The 18342-nt window shown below is 39.2% G+C and overlaps 1 protein-coding gene across 2 annotated transcripts in view; it reads left to right on the plus strand.

Moving 5' to 3' along the window:
• PLCB1 (phospholipase C beta 1) overlaps positions 1 to 9141 on the plus strand; it is a 685746-nt gene extending 676605 nt beyond the window's left edge. The window contains exon 32 of one of the 2 annotated variants that reach the window (XM_044263433.1): positions 5817 to 9141. In XM_044263433.1, coding sequence (XP_044119368.1) covers positions 5817 to 6044 — 228 coding nt within the window. In that variant the 3' untranslated portion in view covers positions 6045 to 9141. The remainder of the gene's footprint in view (positions 1 to 5816) is intronic. The other variant, XM_044263435.1, reaches the window with a different exon arrangement.
• The last annotated feature ends 9201 nt before the right edge of the window (positions 9142 to 18342 follow it).

The raw sequence follows: 18342 nt of genomic DNA on the forward strand, positions 1-18342 counted from the left end.
TCCTTAGAAAGCTGGTATTGATTAGATCTCTTTGTTAACTCAGTAACCTGTCTTAATCTATATTTATGCCACATATACATTATATTCATTACATTATATTCCCCCCTGTTTGTAAACTAACCTACATAAGTAACTTTACTTTCTCCTTGGTCTTCACTTACATTTATGAATCTAAAAACCTTGCCTAAACTACATCAAATCTCTACTTTATTTTTTTAAGGCAGTTGAAAAACTCTCAGAGGCAGGATAGCATCCCGAGTGCAAAAATATTGGAGATTATACTCAGGCAGAGCTAAAAGCATTGAACCTGACTGTATTGCTATCCAGAGTTCACAAAAGCAATGAGTAGGCAAGATGGTTTGAAAAACATGTTAACTGAGATATTTAGAAATTGAGTCTGACTAGTCAAATTGGAGAGCTCAGCTTATAACTAAAGAAACTCTGGCCATGTTCTGATTTATTAATATCTGAGTGTAATGTAAAAATTTGCCTTAAAATTAGAGATCAAATTTGATGATATCTTTCCCTCTTTTTGCCCATTTCCTAAGAACAGATCTTATAAATTTAAGATCAAGCAAGCTCATGTTTGCTAATGTTATAGAAAAGCTCCAAAGCATATTTTCCAAAATCAGCTTTTTCATGAAGATCTATCAGTCCTGTAGTGATGTCCCTCAGTAATGTGTTTTAAGATTATAGCAATGAAAAGATGGGGCCAGCTGAATTAAAATATGAGTGTCTCAGGGGTGCCTGGGTCCTGGGTGGCTCAGTGAGTTAAAGCCTCTGCCTTCAGCTCAGGTCATGATCCCAGGGTCCTGGGATTGAGCCCCACATCAGGCTCTGCTCAGCAGGAAGCCTGCTTTCTCCTCTCTCTCTGCCTGCCTCTCTGCCTACTTGTGATCTCTGTCTGTCAAATAAATAAATAAAATCTTAAAAAAAAAAAAAAGTTTCTCGTGGAACCAGGCCATATATGACATCACTTTGCATTCTCCTACTGTCTCGTGTAGTTACAGTCACATTACTTCTCCCTAACGAAAAACCCACAAAATTGAGTGGCATAACACAATAAACATTTACTAAGCTCATGAGTCTATGAACTAGCTAGGCAGTTCTGGTCTGAGTCAAGCTCAGCTGGTCTCAGTGGCCTTACTCAAACCTGTGTTTAGCTGGTGGGTCAGCTGAGCGCTGGCTGGTTTATAATAGCTTTGCCCTCATGTCTGATAGTAGAAGTGATGGAGAGGGGACAACAGGGTCATGTGTCTCCTCCTGCAGCCGGCTAGCCTGAGCCTCGTCACCTAATGGATCAGTATGCTTCTAACAGTGAGAGCAGAACCACATGAAGCCTTGTGGGGTCTAGGCTCAGAACTGCATGCTGTCACTCTGACACATTCTATGGGACAAAGCAAATCCCCAGGCCTCCCTAGATTCAGGGAGATTAAAAAATACACTCCACTCTTTCATGGGAGACACTGCTGAGGCCATGAGTACCAGGAGGGGTGAGACATTGCTATCATTGTGCAGTTAATCTAGCATTCCCCCAGAATCTACAGCTTGAGTTACACAGAGTAGACACTCAATACTCAGTGACGATGTGAACCAGAATGTGGCAATGAGATGGGATAATGCTGAACCCCAGCAGAAGGGTAATCAAGAACAAGTCCTGGTGTTTGGAGGAGAGCCATCTGAAGCTCAGGATGGAGGGGAGGCAGAATGAGGAGGGATCCAAATTGAAAGTCCATGAGTTTTCTGGTCGAAGCCAGATTTAAATCTACTAGGACAGAAGCTAGAAACCCTCCATAAGCTTAGTAGAATTCATGAGGTTCAAATTGATTGCCAACAGTAAAAACATCAGGTCCTTGATGAAAATTTAAATATCTGACTTCTCTTGAAAAGCAAGAGTCCTGCAAAATTTAGCTAGAGCTGGGTTTCTGCCTCCCCTTTATACAGAACATGCCTTCCCCCCAACTCCTACTTATGTTCAAGACTTGCCTGGTCTCCCCAAACATCTGAGTTTGTGACCTGTAGGCTGGAAAAAACCTAGACTCCTGATGGATGGGGCTTTTTGGGAACAGAGCCAGACTTTGCCCTTCATATTTTCTTAATATGAACAAGAGTTCCATTTATAAGAAGCAAAATCAAATAAAAGGAAAGCTCTAACTTGAAATTTAATAATAAATGCAATTTTGTAATTAAGTTGTTAATAACTGAATAACTTTTTTAAAAAGGCAAAATATGGCACGTAATATAAATTAAACAAAATCAATTTAGTTAATAAATTATTTAATTTATTAGTTTAGAATACAACATAATCTACCACTAATCCATGATAAAAGAAGAGTCCACTAAAACTGTAAAATTATTTTAAATAATTAATTATTATTACTGTGATACTGTGATTTACAATAAGAAATATATATTTAGTCTTCATCCCAGTTCCTGGTACAGGGCTCCTAAAACCCTTGAAATTTCCTAAATGATGAGCAACAAAGATGCCTTGGGTCATGTTAAAGAGGCAATTTTTCAAAAGCCCCTAGATAACCTAAATATAGGGGCTGATTGCCAGGGGAACCAACCTTGGGGTTAGAGGGTTGGACTTTTCAGTCCCAATTCCTAATATCCAGAGAGAGAAGAGCAGGAGGCTGGGTCAGTAACAAAGGACTAATGATGTAATCAACCATGCCTATGCAATGAAGCCTCCATGAAAATCCAAAAGGATGAAGACCTTCTGTGTTGGTGATCATGTGGAGGGAGATGCAGGGAGTGTGGGTGCTCAGAGAACATGGTAGCTCCACACCCTTTCCCCATACTTTGCCCTGTGCATCTCTTCCACCTAGCTGTTCCTGAGTTACACGCTTTTATACAAAACCATTAATCTAGTAAGTAAAATATTTGAGTTCTGTGAGCCACTCTAGCAAACTAATCAAAGCTAGTGGTGGGGGAGGGGTTCATTGGAACTGCCAGTCTGTATCCAGTTAGTCAGAATCACAGGTGCCGACCTGGACTTGAAACTGACATCAGACATGAGGTGGCGGTGGGGACAGCCCCATAGGACTGAGCTCTCAACTTGTAGGGTCTGATGCTATCTCCAGGTAGATAATATCAGAATTGAGTTAAATTATGGGACACCCAGCTGGTAACTAGGGAATTGCTTTGTGGTATGGAGGGAAAGGTCTCACACATTAGAATTGGGTACAGAATCATAATTATCAAAATTAGGTTATTTTAAAAATTAGATTATTTAAAAATTATTCAAAAATGTTCATTTAAGTATTTGACATTGTTTCACAGTTCACATTCTTTTTTGTATATAAATTCAAAAAAGAAACAGTACTATCAAGCACTCTGGGGTCTTGCCTACCAGGACCTAAGAGAAATTGACCACTAGGTCACATGCAATGTATCTAATGCTGAAGGTACCCCACACTAACCTAAAGGAAAACAGAAATCTGCTGTTTCCTCAACACCAGGCTCCTTGCTTCGTCTTCGTTTCCTCATATTTCTTGGACGCAAAACTTGAACAGCATGCCTTGCTGAATTAAAAATGAGACAAATGAATGACCTGCATGGCAGTTAATGAGAACTGGTGAACAGCAGGCTAAGATTTCACTCCTGTAAAAGACCCCACTCTCTTCTAAATGGTTGGGAAAGAATTGGCCATTGTCATCTCGTCTGTGATGCTCCGATGGCTCACTTGTTCCTCACAGGGAGGGAGCAGCTGTGTGTGAAGGTGCCTTTGCTTCATTGTAGCAATGTCAATCTCAGAGCCCCATGAGTGCCCTCCTCATAGCATGCTTCCTCCTTGGCTTATTAGAATTCATATGCCAGCGCGACATAATCATAAATACCCTACATTTTATATTTGGGAAGAATAGTTGACTTTCAGTACTTAGGACAAGTCATTTTTATCAGACACTTTTTAAAAAAGATTTTATTTATTTATTTGAGAGAGAGAGTGAGAGAAAGGATGAGAGTGATATGAAGGACAGAGGGAGAAGCAGACTCCCTACTGAGCAGGGAGTCCAATGCAGGACTGGATCCCGGGACTCTGAGAACATGACCTGAGCTGAAGGCAGATACCTAACTGGCTAAGCCACCCAGGCAACCCTATCTGGCCCTTTTTGATGTGTGGTGGGAGGGGGGGGTGGGGAATGTTGTTCAAACAGATCCACAGTCCATCTTCTGAGATTCTTGGGATCCTTGTCTTTTGAAATACATAATTTTTCTGATTTTAGAAAGTCATATAATGCATATACTATGAGCATAATACTCTAGGAGGGGGCTTGTCATCCTCATAGTCATACAAATTAATATGTTTACAGTACTGTGCATGGATATTCACATTCAGGGGAATATATAAGGATTCTAAATAACTGTATCAATTAATGTCTATGTGTTTGCCCCAAATTTACCAAAAAAAGTTCTGGATTCCAGAACTTTGGGGGATTTTAGAATTGCAGACAAGGGATTATGGGCCTATATTATATAACTAAATCCTGGCAGAGTTTCTCCAGCATAAAAGCACAAGCAAAGGGCTTGAACCAAAGAGGGTGTTCTCATGCTGCTGACATTGTCCAGAATGTGAGCAAGAAAAGGGGTCACAGCTCCAAAGAACAGATACCCTGAGCACTGTCTTAACCCTGGACTAAGCAGTATGATCCCAGGGTCCTGGAACTGAGTCCTGCATCGGGTTTTCTGCTCAGTGGGGAGCCTGCTTTCCCCACCCCTCTGCCTGCCTCTCTGCCTACTTGTGATCTCTCTCTGTGTGTGTCAAATAAATAAGTAAAATATTAAAAAAAAAAAGAATAAAAATAAGATAAAATTCTGTGTTTCAATGGGGTCCATCACAGCAGAGCTTTCCAGCAGGCAGCACCCACCACTGGCTGCCCCTCACCCTGGCTACAGAAGACGCCCAGCCTTCACTGGTTTTATGATTACGGCTTCCATTTAAGTCTGAAGAAATGGTTCTGTGACTTTTAAAAGTCTGGGCATTCTCCAGAGCATTAAACAGATAAATTAAAAGACAGTTTATAAGGTAGCTAAAGCAATATACAAGGCAAATAAAATTAGAATGAAAAGCAAAAGAATCAAAGAGGTGATAAAAGAAGGCAAAACAGAAGTTAAAGTTGGTTATAGGAGTATGTTCAGTTCCTAAAAATGCATTGAGGGGTGCCTGGTGGCACAGTCAGTTAAACCCCTGACTCTTATTCCCGCTCAGGGTGGTGAGATGGAGCTGTGACAGGTTCCACGCTCAGCAGGGAGTCTGCTGGAAATGCTCTCCCTTTGCTCCTCACCTCACCCTCTCTCTTCCTCTAAAATAATAAATAAATAAATCTTTTTTAAAAATGCATTGAGCTTCTCTCTAGAAGTACTTGACGGCGCTTTATGAAGCCCCCTTGTAGCTCCCCTGTCCTCTCCAGCCACCTCTTCCCTCTCCCCAGTCTGATGCATGGCTGACCTTGGCACGCCCAGCTCTCAGTAGCTTCCAGTCCCTTCATTTAAGAACTTCGGATCACAGCCTATTACTTCTGTAAACTTTTTCAAAAGATTCACCTCTGCGTCTGTGTGTGTGTGTATTTATACTGTTGCCTGTCTTTAGCCCTATTCTGCCCCACAGAACCTGAACTTGACCTTCAGCCGCAGACACGTGACATGTTCAACTACACTCTGTTTTACATCTTCTCCATAGGTACCCCGTGGATGGTATTTACATTAATTTATTCCTCCCCCATCTTTGCACATCTCTTTCAAAGAGTTTCCACGCGGGTGGTTAGAGAAAACTAAATGACCTAAAACCATCCTCCTCTCTTGATGTCTCCCAGCTGCAGACAGACCTGGAGCAAGAATACCAAGACAAGTTCAAAAGACTGCCCCTGGAGATCTTGGAGTTCGTGCAGGAAGCCATGAAAGGGAAGATCAGCGAAGACAGCAACCACAGCTCTGCCCCTCCCTCCCTGGCCTCAGAGCCTGGAAAAATGAACCACAGGCCTCCCTCCAGTGACGAGCTGGAAGGAGACAACCCAGGAAAAGAGTTTGATACTCCTCTGTGATTGTTCCTGCCAGGCCTTCAAAGCATGCATGGCCCCTTCATCCGACTCTCTCTTACTACAAAAATCACTGCCCGGGGGCATCTTCCTGAGAAGCATTCTTTACCCTACAATCCACACCACAGGGAGAGTTCTAGAAGGATCCATGCCAACACCCTCATGCCCAGGCTCCATGCGTTATGTGGACACTACTACAGGGCTGCTTGTGGAGAGTGCATGTATATGGGATTTTTGTTTTCTTTCCAATAGTAAATTCAAAGCAGGCAACTTCCGGGCTCCATGGGACATTTAACGAAGGACAGTGTCTTTTTTGAAGAAAATCAAGCTCATGTTTTTATTTGAAGCTCTGGTGTAAAGTATTTCAAAGTAATAGGAATAGTTTGAGAAATGCGTAGCATTATTTAACACTATCGAACAGCCAACTTTGAGCATTCGTTTTCCTAACTGCCCCTCAACTACCATCTCTTCAAGTTAACATGCATATTAAATTGTTTTATCCTTTGCTTTGCGAGCACTGGAGGCTTGCAGTTTGCTAATTTATTTATCATAGAGGCATCAATGTATCTGTTGCTTACATGGCTTTATTCAATACCATAGTGATTCGAATAAGTTGGTCTTCTTTCTTGAAAAAAAGTCACTTGGTTGTATCCTTGCCCAGTGAAGCTATCCCAAGACTTAGCAATATGGCGCATACATTGGGTTGCTTGAGCAAACTGGCCACACACTTCCAGGCACTGTGCTTTCCGAAGTGACTATTTGCACTCAAAGTCTGGGTATCCATTGGTGGTTGGCCTGAAATTATTAAATAACTACAGAGTCTATCTGGTTGAATAAAAATGGTTAAGCTGATAGATGTTGAGCAGAGATTCAATCGGGGGAACAGGTTCTAGTGGTTATTTTGCTGTCTCACATTTTTTATGGTTCATTTATTTTTACTATAGAGATAAAGATTGAATATTTATCTAGAGAATACACAGACCCACATATAAATGATATATAGTATCTCCATGTATATATGTACACACATAGCCATGTAAGTACACATACACACACACACACACACAAGCACACGCGCATACAAGTATAGATGCGTGTATTTTAATTGGCAGTGACCCAAGTCTCTTGCACAAGACTTAAACCCAAATTCGGGGATAAATACCCAGAGAAGAAAATGGTCAAACATCTATCTATATCATGTAACTATTAAATTATGTTGAAATTCTAAGAAACAGTGGATGGAACTGTTGATACAAGTTGAGGTAGATTTAGAGCTTAGAATATGAATTTGATATATATTTTGCAGAATCAAAAACTGGATTTTAAGTATCAGATTTTAAGCTTGTTTTAATAGAATATATAAAAAATGTATAGGACAGCAATATGGAAATTTATTAGTATCTTTCATAATTTTTAAGTCTGACAGATTTTGACTTTATTCTAACATAAAAAATCTTTCATTATATATTTACTATGTACATTTAATTCACTTAATTGTGTCTTTTTGTTAAGTTTCTATGTTGGTGGCATAAGAAAAACAAACTATATCATGGGAAAACTGATCAAAAATATTATTGAAGGAACTTAAGTAAGAGAGAATAATTATATAGAGGGAAATATAATTTAGAGAGTAACACAAGGAACATTGAAGTTAAAGCTCTGAAGAAAGATGCTTACAGCTTTATTTTCCCTTAAAATAAACCTGTCTGATTGTAGCTTAGCAAAACATTTTAAAATGCAAAAACCAGTTGTGTCCTGAAAATTGTGTTTCAAGAATTTAATATTTTTATGCAAATTATTTTATTTAACTTTAAGCAATAACTAGGGATCACAGTTAAGTTTTAATCAAAACGAAGACTTAGTTCAAACATGAGGCAAGAGTGTTTGATTAAAAAAAAAAAACACATCTGGCAAGACACAAGGAGAAAAAAATCCCATCCTCTTTGGAGATGATTATATTTTGATCTGAAGGATCTGGGGTATTAATTAGACACTTAATAAAACTTATCTTCCATTGAAAGATAAATCTTTTGTAAATCATTCTACTTTTGCACTTTGAAAGAAAAGCATTAATTGTAAGGAAGCAAGAACGGGCACAATTGAATGCTGCATTTTTATAAATAAAATTGTAGACTGTCTAACGTTGCAGAAGAATGAACTAATAATAGCATTCATACCAAACACAATGATGATTATTACAGAACACTGTCTCACATTTTAGTCCAGAGATAGACAGAAATGGAAAGACCTTGACTTACACAAAACTGTTTGGGTACTGGGATTGCATTCTCTTCGTGACTCTAATCATTTTGCAATACATTTGTATTTGGCCATTTACTGTAATCACATTTTTATATCTGTACAATGACACTTTTTGCAGTTGTGGGGTAGTGTGGAACACTGGCCATCTTGCCTCATTGAAACTACTACAGCGATACTATCATTTAACAATATTAATATTACTTGAAATAGAGTAAGATAAAGAAAAAGGGTCTATATGATGTGCAGTTTTGTGCCTTTATGTATTTGCCTTGTTCTGTGTTGAATGTGTAAAATTCTGTACTGTGGTTTTCCTGTAATAGAGCGTTAGAGCTGTGTAGTAAATTAGACCGTGCCCCTCTGATACCCTTACACTACTGAGAATAGCGTGGTTTTGGCCGTGAGAACCAATTTTCAAAATTCTGATGACATGCCTTGTGTTTTTGGTTTCCAGCGTTTCATTTGAACATTTCCACATCGCCGTACATTCATTCATTAATGCTCCTGTAATAGATAAGAGGTCATTCAATCATTCCAAAAGAAAGGGCCATTGCTTGCGTTACTTTGAATTTAATGTTGCGCGTGTGCACTGTATAAATATTGTTTGTGATGGATTGGACATTGTGACTTTTGCCTTTTCAGAAGAAAAATAAAAGATAGGACAAAGTATTTGAAACTCTTAAAGTGTACATATTTTGTTCTTCTATCTCAAATTATTTAAAATGCGTAATTCACATTTTTGTAATAATTCTATGCAATTTTGTGGCATGATGTTTCTTCCACTTGTAATTTTATGTGCTTTCATCACAAATCCAAAGGAAACAATAAAAATTTCTTAACACAACCCAGGTGTGTCATTTCTTGCTGTCAGAGCCAACTTTTTTCTTTCTTTCTTTTTTTGTTTTTGATGGGCGGGATGGTAAGAGTGCTTTTTGCACCAGTCATTAAAGACAGAAGGCCCGCCCTGATGCAGCCCATCTGTGCCTGTACAGGAGCTTGGGATGCTGCAATGCATGTGCCAGAGGGCACCACTATCATTACTTTATCGATCTACCATCCTGTCTGGGAATGACCGAGCACCTGTCCATTACTTCCATTTTAGAGACCATCCCTCCCTTCCTTCACCAAAGCTAAGGAAAGCAGAACAGTCAAAAGTTGGCTAACAGGGGTGCCTGGGTAGCTCAGTGGGTTAAAGCCTCTGCCTTCGGCTCAGGTCATGATCTCAGGGTCCTGGGATCGAGCCCCACATCAGGCTTTCTGCTTAGCAGGGAGCCTGCTTCCTCCCCTCTTTCTCTCTGCCTACTTGAAATCTGTCTGTCAAATAAATAAAATCTTGAAAAAAAAAAAAAGTTTGCTAACAAATAGTGGAGATGAACTGACAGAGTACTTGTTAAAACTTTTTCTTATGAAACGTAAAGAGTTTGCAACACTGATTCTTTATTTTTAGAGACGAGTGGCAGGAGGAGAGAGAGAATGTTAAACAGGCTACTTGCCCAGCACAGGGCTTGAGCTCATGACCCTGAGATCATGACCTGAGTTGAAATAAAGAGTTGGATGCTTAACCTACAGTGTCTCCCAAGCCCCCCACAACATTAATTTTTTTAAAAGAAGGAATATACATGTGAGTTATGATAATGTCCCGTAGGCACCCTGGATATAGTATATCCATGACCTGCTGCTATATTATACATTAGTCTAAAACCCAGTGGCTTAAAATGATAAGAATGATCTCTTCTCTCTCATAGTTTTGTAGGTCAAGAATTCAGACAGGACAGAGCAGAGATGATATGTCTCTACTCCACAGTGTCCAGGACCTCGACTAGAAGATTACAAGGCTGGGGGCTGGAATCCTCTGAAGATTAATTTAGTCACATGTCTGGTCATTGATGATATGTCGGCAGAGAGACTGGCTGGGCAGCTGGGCTGAAACACCCACATATGTCCTCCCCACATGGCCTGGGCTTTCCCACAATATGGTGGCGGGAGTCCAAAGGCAAGTCTCCAGAGAGAAAGCTGTCTCCAGATTTTTGTGACCAAGCCTCAGAGTTACAGAGTTACTATCACTTATCTGGGACCCCAATCATTGGTGCTTTCACAAGCCCCTTCCCAGAGGCAAGAGGAAGGAACAAACATGGACCCCATCTCGCCGTGGCCATAGCTCACACCCAAGAGCATGAGGAGTGAAACAAACATACAAGTGTGGCCCTCTTTGGAAAATATGACCTGCCTCACACAGTGTGCCCCCCGAGTGAATGTGTAGTTACACTCAAACCTGCTCCACCTCCTTTGTGTTCTAGATCAGTGAGCAAAATCAGTGTCAGTTCTGTCACCCGAACCAAAATGTTGTCATTATCTTTGAGAGCTCTCTCGTCCCCCTTCCAGTGAATCATGGGTTGGGTCAATACTGACCCTATGACAGCCCTCAGAGTCATTGACTTTCTGTCCTTTCTGCTCGTCCCTAAACTCAGGCCACCACCCCCTCCCTCCTGCCAAGATTTTTCTAAGTGGTCTCCAATCCACTTGTTTCAAATCATGCAACCATACTATACTAAATTAATCTAGACTGTAGTATACCAGACTGTACCATACTAGTATATGAGAATATTACACTATAGCTAGGCTGATCATACAAAAGCAAAATATGGGATTAAAAGCCTTTATTGACCCAGCTATTCTCAGGCTAAGTCTAAACTCCTTAATAAATGTTTGAGATCTTACATGAATTAATTCCCACTTGACTCTCTAACTTTCTCTCTCTCTCTCTTTTTTTTTAAGAGAGAAACACTAGTGGGGTAGGGGCCAGAAGGAGATGGGAAAAAAATCAAACATACTCCTTGCCAAGGGCAGAGCCCCACTTGGGGCTCAGTCTCTCAACCCTGAGCTGAAACCAAGAGTCAGACACTTAACTGACTAGCCACCCAGGCCCTCCTCTAACTTTGTCTCTTAATTCTCTCTCTCGCACACCACATTCCAGCCCTCTGGGCCATCTTGCTTCCTCAACTTTTTGAATATCATTCCTTCAACTACTTAGACCGTTTCTTTTGGGTTCTTCTTCCCTTGAACCCCTCTTAAAACACACACACACACACACACACACACACACACACACACTCACACACACTCAGATTCTCTCTTTTCCCTGGCTAACTCCTATTCATTTTCAAATTTATAGCATAAGTATTACTTCCTCTAAAAAGCCTTCTTTCATTCACCCAGGTTTTTGTCGGGCCTCATCATCTGTGCTCTCAAAACATCCTATATCACTTGTCTATCGCTGCATGACAAATACCACCAAAACTTCGTGTCTTAAACAATCATTTTCTATTCTTTGGGAGCCTAGGGGAGCGTGGTTGTTTCTGCAGATCCGGGCTGGGCTGACATGATCTCAGCCGGGCTCATGTGTACATCTGCATTCAGCCATGACTTGGCTGGTGGCTGATCTGACGTGGGCTCTTTCACATGTCACGCCCACACGTGGCTGGAATGACTGGGATAACATGGCACTGCCCTCTATGATTTCTTACCCTCCAAGGCAAGCAGTGGCTTTTTCACATGTCAGAGGCTAGGATCTGGAAAATAAGAATGAGTGTTCAGGCCTCATGAAGTTTAAACTCAGAAGTGACACACCATTACTTCTAGCATATTCTATTGCTGAAAGTAAGTCATAAGACCAGTCCTGATAGAGAGTGGGAAGACACTAAAATAGTATAGGGAAAAGGATATGGACACAGGGTGGTCTGTATGGCATCCACTAATGCAGTCAGTCCACCAAACATCTTGTACTTTCTTCCACATATAGAGCACACGCCAGCTCTAATGTAAGGACCCTCTTACATAGAGCTACATCCTCTGCTGATACCTGTGATGCCAGGCGTCATGCCTCACTCACCAATGAACCCTTCATCAACCATGATGTAATCATTCAATAAACATTGCATTTATGCTGAATAAATTTGTTTGCTCATCTGCCTATTAATGCTATTACTTGCTCATCAAGATATCAGTTCTAAGATAGAGTAAAAGAAGCAATTGATATAAACATAATAAATGTCATTAACTCAAAACCACAGTCTTGTTTAAGGACCTCATGAGTCTATAACTCTGTAATAGTAAGTGGCACCACACAGGACCCACACGCTTGACCTCTCATGTATGGCACCATCCCCAAAACAGAAAACAGCGAGTGAGTGATTAAAGTAGGTCAGTCACCAAATCTTAGGTTCTGGGACACAGGTAGAGAAGACGAGGCTCACCTTGCATTCCATGGGTAACAAGAGCCTATTTTACCCATTCTATTGCCCATTCTGTTTTGCCTATTTCTCCTGAGAGAGAACTCAGGAGCCATTCTTCCCCCCTGGAATCCACGCACAGTCCAGCTGTTACTTTGAACATTCTGTGTATACACTTTTCCTAACACTTTTATCAAGCTATAATTCACATACTGTAAAGTTCATCCTTTTAAAGTACACATGTCAGTGATTTTTTGATATAGTCCAAAGTTGCTCATCCCCATCCCCCCCACCCTCTCTGTCTGCCTGCCTCTCTGCCTATGTGTGATCTCTGTCTTTCAAATAAATAAATAAAATCTTTAAAAAAAAAAGTTGAAGTGAATTTCAGAACATGTTATTGAACTTAAGCTGTCAAAAAGTTTAACATGCCAAAAAAGGATGTATCAGTAACAAAGGAAAAAAATCTTACTAATTAAACTTTGACTTCTCATCAAAAATAAAGACACATTCTAATTTCAGACAGCCTAAAAGTATATCTTACCATCAATGAAATATCCTAATTTCCCCTTTTTAATTTCAAAGAAATATCCCTTCCAAGAGAACCTAAGGTTATATATTCATTTATTTAAAACAAATAGAAAGCCCAATCTCTAGGAAGCACTAACATCAGTTCAAGACCAACAAGTAGGTTGAAAATGAGAGGGAAATTTGTACAGAAATTTCTATAAAATGTGCCAAAATAGAATTTGATTCATAACATATTACAAAGTCTGTTAAAACTGCTTTTTCCCTCTCTTCCTCTCTCTGTATGTCACAGAGACACAGATAAGGGCACTACTCCTCCTCCCCACCCCCAACCTCCCTTAAATCCCAATGTGTACAGAATCCTGCCTTCTCTCCCCTTCATCTTCATTTCTGGATGTATTGTATTTTCTTTAAATTCTTTAACTTTTCCAAAGTAAATCATTCTACCTTCCTGAACACTCTAGCATTGCCCAATTCACCCCCAAATGGCTCACAAGCTAAGCAGGCAGAGAAGAATTATTCTTTCACTGATAGAGGCTATAAATATTCCCTTGTCAACATTTTTCCAATAATACATCCAATCAACATATGTTTAATAAATACCTACTATGTTCCAAGCGCTGGTTCTACCACAAGCTCAATCAGTTTAGAAGTTCAAGTTTTTCAGTCATAACCACACCCAAATGGAATATGTCTTTAAGACTACCCCTCAAAATGATTTATATTTCATGTCTCTACCCCAACACAGTTAAGAGGAAAGGTCTATTTCCCTTTTATTGTGACAACGTTACCATTACACACGTGCACGCATGTGCACACACACTTAGCCTAGACAGAGGGTCTTTAATACCAAAATATTCTTCAATACCAAAATACACAACACCTTTGCATCCTCTAAGAGTAGTCTCCCTAAGCGATTCACCCCTTATCAGCAACAAGAAGCAACCCCAACTTATTAAACCAAAGATATGGTCCATAGGCCACTGAGAGGAAATGGATGAATCCAAGAAGTTTACCTGGGAGACAAACTTTGCTGAAATCTCTATTAAAAATGGTGAAGTGGTTTTTGATTCACAGGATAGTACAAAGTGTCTTAAAAATACTTTTCCCATTTTTTCTCTCCCTGTATGTGATGGTCACAGATAAAATATCTGCCCCCAAAATATCTCTCAATTCCCACTTGATTTATTCTATTTTCTTTCTTTCTTTTTTCTATTTTTTTAAAGTGAGACAAGGATATGAGGAAAGGCAAGGAGTTATTTTAGATAAGCAGGTTATCACTGTGAGCAACTGGGATTGCTCCCCATAAGCATTGCTCAGAATTGAACCACTAGGCATGAATCATCTGAGATATTTACCCACAAATGCCCGTGTCTCATTGGTTGAGTTTCTCTTAGGGAACATTAGAGCTCTCTAGCACTTCCAACCATCTTATCCATTGGCCAAACATGGTCCTTTGGCCAGAAAGCATCCTCAGAGGGAGAGACAATTTCTTAGATGGATAGAGAATGATCTCAGGTGATATGGGGCAAGCTAAGAACTACATCCTAACACCCAACACATCAAGATAGGCCCCATTCTATCTGTAAGTAACATACATAGAAGAGACGGTAAACTGATTCCTATAAAGCTACCTCTGAAATCAGAATTATAACAGTTTTTAAATGGTAAACTTTGAATTGCCCCTTCTCCATGTCTTAGGCCTATAAATGAACATAATCTCAAGGTGGTCCACCCTCAGAGGGATGGACCCAGGAAAGAGTCCTGTGTTGGCCTACAATTGGGCTTGAGGGTATTTGGGTCAGGAATTCTGAAATACCAAGCTTAGCCAAAAAGGGGTTGTGATCTCCAGTTTGGCAGGTACCCTAGGCTCAGCAAATGTCTTCATGGCGGTAGCAGAGGGCAGGGCACAACCAGAACAAAATCACAGAGCTCAAGGCAGGGACACTCTTTAGCTGGATCTAGGAAAGTACTGCTTTCAAACATAAGCAACTGGATAATTTTTTAAATGTAAAATAATGTAGTCTTTCCCCCCCAATACTTTCCCCAACAGCTCTTCCCTTTATTTAGAAAGTTTAAGCCTTTCTGTGTTTCGTAAATCAGGAAAGGGAGTTAGCAAGATGGAAAGCTAGAAGTGTGTCATTCTGTTCTCCTAGGTTTTGTTATTCAAAAGCCTGTACCTTCAGCAGAATGGAAAAGATTTCAGTTATGGAGAAAACATTTGGGAGAAATTATGAGACAAAGTAGCTTTACCTTGAGCTGGAAGAAATACAGAAATATAGGGGATATATTAAGAATATAGATGCCAAAGGGATAGATGCCTAAGGGAGGAATTTTTTCTCCTATGCAAAATACCTAAGAAATAACAAGACCCTGGAGGGAGCACAGTCAGTTTTATGCAATTGTACTTTGAAAGCTTCAAGAAATTCCTATATCCTAGAGTAATATAAAAACAACAAAAGAATTCCATGACTCCCAAGGATGGAACAGATGAAGCAGAACCATTAGATATAAATGGACCAGGAGCACAAGAACAAAGCAAGACAACAGATGACTCAGAGGATGCCTGCACAGAAAGATGAACTGAAGATCAGATGGGTCCTCCCTCTGGCATATCTTGGCACTATACAAGCCTTCTGGAACATAGCTGCAACTGAAAACAATTAACTGAGATTTTTTTTAGCAGATGGGTGCTCAAAAAAATGAACCAATTTGAGCTATATAAAAATAATGCATACCCTACAAAGACTTCTGAATTAATGTAGATAATTCTTTATTTCCAAAAGGCCTAAGCTCATCTAAAATGTTTTAAGACCCGGGACTACATTACATTTATGATATGCAAGGCAAATTTTATTTGACTGGCCAACCATGGTGAAGAAAGTATTCCCTTAGAGATTCCTGTGTTCACCATCCATTCTGATCTCATTGCTTGAAACTTTGGTGATAATGTGTCCTTTAATCTCCAAATTTGCTCTTCTCTGCTTCTCAGACCAGCCATATCTGAATTTTCACTTAAATATGTTTGATGTCACACACTGCCTTTTCAATTCCAATGGTCCATGGTGGTCTGTGGTTCAATATATTGGGTTATTCTATCTTACCATGTGCAGGGATTTTAATTCTGGGATATAAAGCTATCCTCTATGTTATTTATCTGGCTTACTATTTGCCTAAGCCCCATATAACTCAAAGGGAGTTTGAAAAGCCACGTAGCTAAATTTAGCTGTTTCAGCTGTCTACATCCTCCCAAATCCCCTTTGCTCTTTCTGAGATCCTTCCTGTCCCATTAGGCACATTGGTCTTATTATAATGGCCTCTGAGAAAACTATCATTTTCAACTAACTTTCTGGTTTATCACAGTTTTTCTGACCCATTTTCCAATTAATTGATTCTCTCTTCAGCTGGGTCTAACCTGCTGCTAAATCTGTCTGTTGAGTTGTTTGTTTATTCCAGCTATTGAATTTTTTTTATATCTAGACATTTTACTTTGTACTCTTATAAAACTGTTAAGGATACTTTTTACAGTGTCTGTTCTCTGAAGATTGCTTCTATTTTTTCCCCTTTATGTATAGTAAATGCTTTATATCTGCCAATTTCACAGTTCTGTTTCTGCTGTTGGTACTTCATTTTCTTGTGCACTTAATGATTTTTTACTGTATAATGCTTATTTTTCTTGAGAAAATTATTTATGGGAATTCTCAGAAACCTGGGAAGGAAATACTTTTTGACATAAAGATCTGGTGTTTCTTTCTGCATGATGTGTAGGAGAGTATCCAAACCAGATATATTTAGTGTTCTTTTTAATGATTTGAACCACTAGTGTATGTGATAGTCCACTTAAAGATGAAAATTATTGTTAAGCTTATTTGAAGGTATGACCTCTTTGGGACATTTTTCTTCCATTCGAGACTCAAACTTTTTTTTTAAGCACTTATAATAAACACAGTATTAGGATTAGATCTGGTTTTCGTTTATTCAAATACCAAACCTTTGGGCAGATTCTCTAATTTAAACAAGCTCTTAGATTTTCATTTTAATCTGTCTCAGTCAATAAGGCCATTAAAATTGAAGTTCAAATTTTCCCAAATAGGTAAATTTTCTCAGAATAAAATTGGCTTGAGTACTGTGCTTACTTCACCGGATTCCATCTTTCCCTTAGATTTTGGCCTATTAATTACTTGCTTTCTTGTCGTCTCTTCATTACCTTTAAGAAAATATTTAGGTTTCTATTCTATCTACCACTTTAGTTGTTTTCTGCAGGACAGTTACTCAATTTTTATTAGGTGTATTTTGAAATTTTTAAAACTATTTTCCAAAAAAACACCTTTGATGCATATTAGACCAGACCCTTCATCTAGATAACATGAATATATTACTGTCAATAATCTGTGAAAGTAGGCAATGATAGTCTAAAAAGGAATTGGTTAATTTGTATTGGAGACATTGTATAACCTCAATCAAATATTTCAGCTGAAATAGCAACTAGATAGGAAAATGTCCAGTAGAGATGTCAAAAAACTCTCCCTCTAATCTAAAGACCTTCAAGTTTTCAAATGTATGTATGATATCCTTATAAGCTAAATTTAGCATTTAGAGCTCCAATTTCTCTCTGAAATATGTAAAAACTCATCTAGCCTGGCAGTTCCCTATTGGCTGCACTTCTGAGAAGTCAATTATTCTCACCAAAGCCAATTTTAATTTATGCATGCTAAATTACTTCTGAATTTCTTATATGTTTTTTTAATAGAAGGTGTAATATCAAAATTTAAGGACTAATGGCTTTCAGAACAATGATATAAAACCTAGAGTCACCTCTAGGTTTGCCTGAGGAAACAGATGTTTTGGTTACATGATACTATTCACTAAGAAATAAGTACAAGATTGATTCTTATTCCTTACTTCCTCCCCAGAGCTTATTGTAACACTGAGCCAGAAGCAATAGATGACAATCGACAGAGGTTGAATGAATTAATTAACCCTTGGTTGATTGAAAAATGGCACTAATTCTTCACAGCTTCTCTATATTTTTGTAATGTGACTTTGTAGATTCTTCCATCAAGAGGTCATGTCTCTTTCCCACCTTGAATCTGGACTGCTCTTATGATGGGTTTTAGTTTTACTTTTATTTTATTATTATTATTTTTTATATGACGGATTTTAACCAAGAGAGTGAGATGACTCCATTATTCTAGTTCCCAGACTAAAATTCTACCTTTTGGAACCCTGCCACCACCATGAGAGCAGTTTTGTGCTAACTTGCCGAAGGATGAGAAACCTCATAAGAATAG

Source organism: Neovison vison, chromosome 8 (genome assembly GCF_020171115.1).
Source record: "Neovison vison isolate M4711 chromosome 8, ASM_NN_V1, whole genome shotgun sequence".
In the NCBI taxonomy this organism is placed as follows: Eukaryota; Metazoa; Chordata; class Mammalia; order Carnivora; family Mustelidae; genus Neogale; species Neogale vison.